Source organism: Oryctolagus cuniculus, chromosome 7 (assembly GCF_051225735.1).
Source record: "Oryctolagus cuniculus isolate XC-2025 breed Fujian yellow rabbit chromosome 7, ASM5122573v1, whole genome shotgun sequence".
NCBI lineage: Eukaryota > Metazoa > Chordata > Mammalia > Lagomorpha > Leporidae > Oryctolagus > Oryctolagus cuniculus.
This window is the reverse complement of record NC_142873.1, coordinates 132846314-132854755: the sequence shown is the minus strand read 5'-3', so window position 1 is coordinate 132854755 and position 8442 is coordinate 132846314. Positions and strand designations below refer to the sequence as shown.

General features: G+C 59.0%; 1 protein-coding gene across 1 annotated transcript; it reads right to left on the bottom strand.

Moving 5' to 3' along the window:
• Positions 1-3867: 3867 nt before the first annotated feature.
• On the bottom strand, positions 3868-6563 carry CITED4 (Cbp/p300 interacting transactivator with ED-rich tail 4). Its single transcript, XM_008265483.5, has one exon. The coding sequence runs from the start codon at positions 4763-4765 to the stop codon at positions 4214-4216; it is 552 nt and encodes a 183-aa protein (XP_008263705.2). The 5' UTR covers positions 4766-6563; the 3' UTR covers positions 3868-4213.
• Positions 6564-8442: the final 1879 nt, after the last annotated feature.

Here is an 8442-nt window from a genome sequence, read left to right as displayed (position 1 = left end):
CTGACCCAGCACTTCCAACAGCAGCAGGGTGGTGCGAAGAGTTAGGCGGGGTGGATTAAGGAATTCAAGGGGATTACTCGGTAATCGGCTAAACTCTTAAGCTGCCTGGGAAAAGGCTCATTAATTCACCCGACAAATATCTGCTGAACGCTGAGCCGAGCTGGCGTGACAGCGACCCTGGTGACGGCAGCGCTCCATTACCGGGAATCTCCCACGGGCCAGTCACTAGCTAGCTGCCCAATGGCGAGGCTGAGGTCCCTTTGCAAGCTCTTTTCTGTGACAGGGAAGGTGCTCCTGGGGTCAGAGACTCAGCAGGCAAATGTGACCCCCAGAGCACGCACGCAAGGAGGCACCTGCCGCTGGGACTCGGATGACACCACTCAGCCCGAGCCCCACCCCAGGGCAGGGGGCGACGCTGCTCTGTGCCACCCAGAGCCCCCTTCTTCCCTGGGGTCAGTGCCCAGATGGCCGAGGGCCGACAGCCTTCCCCGCAGCACTCCCAGGGGTGGGCTCAGCTGGGAGAGCTGCTCAGCCCGGTCCCACCCCGTGCTCTCTCCCCGGGCAGCCCACATCCCGTGACTGACGGGCAGGCGTCTAACGGGGTCTATGAAGGGCCCTTTCGGGGCCAGCTGAGGCACACTTGCAGGGTCTGATTTGTGGATTCTGCTTTGCTGCCCTCTCTCTCACAGGTGTGGATCCCCAGTGCCCCAAGAGGCCTCCTGCAAGCTGGACGCGTCTCACAGTGCTTCTGGGGGACCCAACTTGCCAGAGTGGCACTTTTTTTGGGTAAAGATTTATTTATTTAGGTGTTCCCTTAAAGTGTCCCCATTACAAACGCACGCTCCCTGCCCTGCCCGACTGCCCAGCAGCTCTGCGAGGGCGCTGTCATCAGTACCCCTGTTTTACAGACGAGATTCACGGATGTTACACTTTCCTGGGGGAAAAAATCCAAGTTGGTGATAAAACCCAGTCAACCACAAGGTGATTCAAAATAAAGAACATCAGCCTGCGAAATGTCCGGATGAACCGGAAACCGTTACAAGATGGAGAACTGTCTCGTCTGGGCCCCCACTCTGTTCCTTACCGCCCCCCACCAGACCCAGGCCAAGTATGAGGCTAAAAACCACAGGACAAAGGGGCAGCAGGTGGCCTCAGGAGGGTGGCTGAGGAGAGACGGGAAAGAGAGTGAGAGTGAGAGAGAGAGAGAGAGAGAGAGAGAGAGCTGCCAGCCCTGTCGGAAACTCAGGAAGCTGGTGTGGTTGCCTTAGGACAACCAAGACAGGGATGGCGAGGAGACTCAACTTGAGGGCTGCTTCCAGAACTAGAGTCTGCGTTCAAGGCCTCGACAGTCTCTCCTCCCCTCCAGCTGTGTGTGTGTGTGTGTGTGTGTGTGTGTGTGTGTGTTAGGGGGGGCAGGTCAGAATCCTCTAGAACGTCAAGGAACTGGGGATGCAGGCGGTGGACCTCCTGGCTGCTGTCCAACTCAGCAGCTGGGTTCCTTCCTCTGCCCTCTCTCCTATCCCCCTACAAGGGCAGATGTCGGATTTTCAGTGCGATCCGTTCCATATGGCAGGCCTTCCAGGGTTTAACAACTGTTTGGCAACCTACCCCTGACTTGGCTCCTCACTTGTTACGAGGCTTAATGCTTTGTAAAGTAGGAGGGCGGGGATATTAGCCCCATTTCATGGATAGGAAAACTGAGGCCCAGAGAGAAGGAACTCAAGGCAGTGTGTAACCTAGGGTCAAGGCTTCCTACTCCAATGCAGCCTCTTGTCTTCTGTCTCCAGCCTGGGGTCCTGGGCAGAGCAGGAGCAAACACGGACCTCACTGAGCCCTGAGCTCAGGCCAGTCCCTTCCCCGAACACTTTCTTCCTTGCTTCCTCCATGCTGCCCCGGGAGGCCCCCTGGGCTTGGAGGAGACCCCTATTTGTCTGCCTGTCCTGGCAGCACCGGCGCCGCACAGAGCGCTCTGGGAGGACCCCCAGGCTGGTGAAGTCCCATCCATGAATGCAGCCTGGGGCCAGAGTACAGCCCAACCTTGGGGGACGGAGGGTCTCGGTGGCTGTCCCTGTCCACCGTCTGGAATCTGCTCTCACCTAGAGAACGCCTGCCGCCCGTGCCAGTGCAGTCCACGGCGCCTCTGACCCAGTTCCCCCTGCTTCCAGCTCTGCTCCCCCACCCTTGGAAGGACCTTTCCAGGGACAGCCAACAGCAGAGGGTGGCCAGGGACTTGTGCTGGTGACCAGGACTGTAAGGTCGAATGCTCCCGGCCCAGGCCAGCCGCACCTCCTCCACTATGGAGTGAGGACCACACTTTCCTCACAACATTGTCGCAAAACCTCTAGACCTTTCTTGTCACTTCTAGACACTGTGTGCCTTCCTCGAGCACTCCCTGGAAGTCTCCCTCCCCCGCCTTTAAACAGGCTCTTCTCCAACCTCTAAAAACACTGTTAGGGGCCGCGGCTGTGGCTGTGGCGTAGCGGGTAAAGCCACCACCTGCAGTGCTGGCATCTCATATAGGTGCCAGTTCAAGTCCTGGCTGCCCTACTTCCAATCCAGCTCTCTGCTATGGCTTGGCAGAGCAGTAGAAGATGGCCCAAGACCTTGGGCACCTGCACCTGTGTGGGAGACCCGGAAGAAGCTCCTGGCTCCTGGCTTTGGATCAGCATAGCTCTGGCTGTTGCGGCCATTTGAGGAGTGAACCAGCGGATGGAAGACCTCTCTCTCTGCCTTTGCCTGTCTGTAACTCTGCCTTTCAAAAAAATAAATAAACAAAACAACTGTCTTCCTTCAAGGCTCTGTCTCTCCCATCATATGTCACTGCCTTCCAGAAGCCTGCTGGGAGCCCCACCCTGGCCAGCTGGAATAGCGCCCTCCTCCGGGTGGCCTCTACCTCTTTCCTAGGCCTCCTCATTCTCTTGCTTGTACCAAGATTGGTTTATTCCCAGGTCTGTTGCCCTCCTGCTGCCACCTGTGCTGTGTGAAGCCATGAGGGCCTGCACCTGGTTGGCCCAGAGCTGGGGATAAGGCTCGCACTGATTTGTAGAGCCACCGCCACTGTCACCGGGTGTCTGGCATCAGCCCCGCCCGAGGACTGGCAGGCTCTGAGGACACAGCCTGAGATCTGAATCTGGGGCTGGCGTTGGGATGCCGGCATCCCACACAGGAGCAGCAGTTTGAATCCTGGCTGCTCCACTTCCGATCCAGCTCCCTGCTAATGAGCCTGGGAAGGTGACTGAAGATGGCCCAAGATCTTGGGTCCATGCCACCCACATGGGAGACCAGAGCGGAGTTCTAGGCTCCTGGCTTCGGTCCGGCCCAGCCAGAGCTGTTGCAGACATTTGGGTAGTGAACCAACAGATGGAAAATCTCTGTCTCTTCCCCTCTTTCTGTCGCTCCGCCTTTCAAACAAATCTTAAAAGACAAGGAGGGGGGGAGAAAGGGAGAGGGAGAGGGAGAGGGAGAGGGAGAGGGAGAGGGAGAGGGAGAGGGAGAGGGAGAGGGAGAGGGAGAGGGAGAGGGAGAGAGAAGGAAGGAAGGAAGGAAGGAAGGAAGGAAGGAAGGAAGGAAGGAAAAAAATCTGAATGCATGGTGTCTTGCACAAAGAAGAGCCAGGGTCTGCATCTCAGGTACCCCCAACTCCTCTCTGGCATTGGGGCCAGGTCTCCCACCCTAGGGAGCCCCGCAGTCCAGCGGGTTGGGTTGCCACCCGGCAGCAGCCTGTGCCTTCCAGGATATCACAGCTGCAAAACTCAGAAGAGATTTTCGAAATGAACTGTCGGTTTCCTCTCCTGGGTGCCGCTGGGGACTGTGACCCCCTCGCACTGTAGTCGGGGGTTGGAGCGATAAGGAAACGAAACACAAGGCTGTAAAGTGACCCAGTTTATTTTGGTTTCGTTGGCCGGGCGGGGCGGCGTTGCTGCACGCTGCAGAGCTGGGCCCGCCCCCGGCGAGGGTGGGCGCTCATTGGAAGCGAGCTCCGGGGACCGATCCAGCATGAGGGTCATCAGGCAGAGGCCCGGAATGGCTCAGATAGGGGAGTGGGGCGAGTCCCAGAGCTGGTCCAGACCCCTTCACGGACGGCGGCGGCGCGGGTCCGAGATGTGAGTCAGCGCCGCCGTCCGCAGGGGCACCCTCACGGAGGGTGCGAGTGGGCCCCGCCGCGGCGCCGAGTCCCGCGGGCACCCGGGCGGGGCGGCGGGACCGGCCGCGCTCAGCAGCTCACCGGGCCGGCGGGCGGCGCTGCCCCCAAGTCCGAGAAGCAGTCGAACTCGCTCTGGCCCAGGAAGAGCTCGGGCAGCTCACGCACGCGGTGCAGCCCGAGCTCCAGCTCCAGCGACGTCAGCGCCTCCTCGTCGATGAGCTCCGCGTCCATGCCTCCCAGGGCGTGCGCGGGCAGTGGCGGGGCCCCGGCCCCGGGCGCCGGCTGCAGCCCGGGGGCGCCTCCTGGGACCCCGGGGGGCGCGGGGCCGCGGCCTGGGTACAGCGCCGCCACCTGGTGCAGGTGCGGGCCGCCGGCGGCCGGAGGCGGCCCGGCCGGAAAGGGCTGGAGGGAGTGCGGCGGCCCGAAGGCCCCGTACGCCAGGGCCCCGGGCGGGGGCGGAGGCGGTCCCAGCGGAGCCCCCCGCGGCCGCAGCCCGTTGTCCAAGCCCGGGCCCGCGTAAGGCTGCAGAGTCCGGAGCGTGTAGGCGCCGTGGGCGGGCGCGGCGGGCGGTGGTTTCGGCACCAGGCGGTAGCCCTCGGCGAGCATCAGGTGGTCGGCCATGGTGGCGGGCGGAGGATCAGCGCGGGCGCCCCCCAGCCCCGGCCAGCTGCTCCTCTGCGGCGAGATAGTCGGGCCCGGTGCAGTCCCTGCAGTTCAGCCGCGCGAAGGAAAACGGAACCCGACCGGTGTCCCTGTCTGGCCCTGCACACTCCGAGCTCCGCCCTCCTGCGAACCCCGCGGCCGCGGCTCGGCGTAGCAAGCGCACAGCACAAACACCCAGGTCGGACTCGAGACCTCCGCGCAGCTTCTCAGAGCTTGGCCACCTCTTATACCAAGAGGCGGGGTCATCCCACCCCCTGGCTCTCATTGGTTGGATCAGAGACTTCTGGGCGGGCCGTGCGCCGTCATGTAGGTCTCGGCCCCGCCCCGGCAGGAGCCCTGCCCCTTAGGCTCCAGGCCCCGCCCCAGACGATGAGTGCCGCCTCATCGGGATGTGAGGGACCTTCCAGGGGCTCCGACGCGAGGCTGGGTCATCGCCGGCATTGGACTGACCAGAAGGTGAGGTGAGAGGGCCAGAAGCTTAAGGGTCCCAGAGCTGCAGGATCATAGGCCCACTCAACCTCGTAATTTTCCAGATCCAGACTCAGAGTGGAAGAAGTTTCTTGGAAACACCAGCAGCGCCGTGGTGGAGCTAGACTGGAACCCAGACCTCGTGAGGGCCACATCAACGAGGCACAGGCACCCAGGCAGCGCAGGGTCCCTGTACCCCCGAGGGAACCGGTGAGCCCTCCTCTGGCTTCCCGCTGCGCTTGGGCTGTCGAAGCATGTACCAAGTTGTTATTAAAAGTAATTTATGGGCACGGCTCCTGGAGGACTTGTTCATCTTATCCTCAGCACTTGGCCCAGAGCCTGGCCCCTAGCAGGCTTTTAGGCAAAGCTGAGTGAATGAACAAGCGTGGACTGGAACCCATTCACGGGAACTGCAGCTTCTTCATGGGTCCAAGGAGGCAGCAGCAGCAGCACCTGCCCCGCTGAGGTGTTGTGAGGGTGAGATCGGGGCTGTGTGTGCCGTGCCCACTGTAGTGCCAGGCGCCTGGTGAGTGCCCACAAGTGTCTTTCCAATGAAGGCCGGGCTTTCGTGTGTCCTGGAGGACCTCCCCCGTGGGACATTTCACACCTTCCTTTAACAGCAACAAAAGCTTGGCTTTGTAGAGTGCATTATACTCTGCAAGCATGGGTTATCAGTCCCATTTCACAGATAAGAAGACTGAGGCCCGCCACGAGAAGGCGGCTGTGCAGGGGCAGAGGCCGCGAGTCGGCGTGTGAGGGCCATGTGCTTTCTGAGTCCTCCAACCTTGCCTCTACCACCTGCCATCCTTTCCCTCCCTTCTCCAGCCCCCTCCCCTGTCGTGGCCTTGGAACTTCCTGGAACTGGGGTTTATCTATTTGGTGGAGAGGGGAGAACACTGGGGCGAGAGGCCAGGGGCCCGAGTTCCAGTGCTGTCTCCACCGCCGGCAGGCGTGTGACTGTGGGGTGTTGGGCAGGGTTTCTCCTGATTCTGCAGGGCCTCAGCTTTCTGCTCCGTGAAAGTGAGACAGTGACCCCTGCCCAGCCACCCTGAGAGCTCGGGGCAAGGTCACAGAGGACCACGGGTGGGAAAGTCACAGATGACTGCGGGGTGTGATCGCCTGCTTTTGCGAAGTGTGAAAGCTGCGCACTGGGGCTGACTCCCCTGTGTCTAATTAAGGCCCCACACAGAAATCCCTCACCTTGCCTGCATGTCAGACTCGCCTGCACTGGGGCTTGAAAACCACAGAATCCTCATTCAGACTCTCGGCGGTATTTTTGAATCATCAAAATCTGTGCTTTTATTTATCTATTTCTTATAAAGTTATAATTCCATTTCCACAAACTTATTCTTTTTTTTTGAATTTATTTTCCTTTTATTTGTAAGGCACACACATATACAGAGGGGGTCTTCCATCCACTGGTTTGCTCCCTAGATGGCCACAACAGCTGGGGCTGGGCCGGTCTGAAGCAGGAGCCCAGAACTCAATCCCGATCTCCCACGTGGGTGGCAGGGACCCAAGTACTTGAGCCATTACCCGATGCCACCCAGGGGTGCTTTAGCAGGAAGCTGGAACCAGGAACAGAGCCGGGACTTGAACCCAGGCGCTCTGATGTGGGATTTGAGCAACGGAAGTGGCATCCTAACCTCTGCACCAAAAGCACATCCCAAATCTGAATTTTTAAAGGTCATTCTATCATTCTTACATAGTAGGTCCAAGGACACCAGCTCCATCACCAGATTCCCTTCACACAAAGAAAAAGAGAGAGGGAGAGAGTATGTTTTGAAAGTTCTTTAATTTAGTCAATAAGTATTTATTAAGCACCTATTCTTTGCCAGGCATTGATTTAGTTGGTTTTGAACTTTCAAAGGCATGCACTTCTCTGAGAATCTAACGAATGTTACAGACACCAAGGTCACAAGCTACAGGCTGAGAATCCCTTGCCTGGAGAGCTTCAGACCCGAGTGCTTCAGATCTCAGATTTTGGAATCTGTGCATGTTCACAATGAGATATCTTGGGGATGAGACCCAGGTTGAAATACAGAATTTGTTTATGATTCATATCCACCTTATACACGTAGTCTGGAGGTAATTTTATAATTTTGTGAATGAAACAGTTTCACGGTGTGTAACTTTCCCCTTGTGGCCTCAGGGCAGCGCCCCCAAGATTGCAGATTTAGGAGCACTTCAGATGGCCGTGTCAAGGGTGCTCAGGCTGGACCGCAGATAAACGCAGTGCACTGACAGATCCGGCAAGGAGGAGTGCTCCACCACTGCTCAGGCCTCCGCGGAGCCTGCTAGGATCTTGAGAACGAAACAGTGCACAGCGAGGGTCCCCGTGTTGGAAATGGTGGGCGCTGTGGGAAGAAGGACAAATGGAGTCTGGAGGGACTGGGGCTGCGGGCTGTGGGGTTGCACAGGATGGGCTGCATGAGCCTCACTGAGACCTTAAGGATCGAAGCGAGAGGGCGTGGGCCATGTGGTGTCCTGGCTGGCGGGGTCCGAGCAGGGGCAGCCTGGAGCAGCGCCCATGAGGCACAGCAAGGACGGAGGCTCCTCGTTAGAGATGCACGGTTCTAGGCCGGCGCCGCGGCTCACTAGGCTAATCCTCCGCCTAGCGGCGCCGGCACACCGGGTTCTAGTCCCAGCCGGGGCGCCGGATTCTGTCCCGGTTGCCCCTCTTCCAGGCCAGCCCTCTGCTGTGGCCAGGGAGTGCAGTGGAGGATGGCCCAGGTGCTTGGGCCCTGCACCCCATGGGAGACCAGGAAAAGCACCTGGCTCCTGGCTCCTGCCATCGGATCAGCTCGGTGCGCCGGCCGCAGCGCGCCAGCCGCGGCGGCCATTGGAGGGTGAACCAACGGCAAAAGGAAGACCTTTCTCTCTGTCTCTCTCTCTCACTGTCCACTCTGCCTGTCAAAAATAAAAAAATAAAATAAATAAAAAAAAATAAAAATAAAAAGAGATGCACGGTTCTTCCAAGGCAGCAGAACAGCGCGTGACAGTCGCAGGCTAAGTCTGCTGAGTGAATAAATCGGGCACAGAACAAGCTGTTATCCTTTGATGGAAGAGGAAACTGAGGCCCAGAAATTGGCTGGCCCTTGCGGGGTGTGCATGTACGGGGGTTGAGATTGGAAGAGAGGCTTGCAGCCCTCAGAACACAGCCCTCT

Coding starts and splice junctions, on each gene's coding strand:
- CITED4 (XM_008265483.5), bottom strand. CDS start 4,765: ATGGCCGACCACCTGATGCTCGCCGAGGGCTACCGCCTGGTGCCGAAA.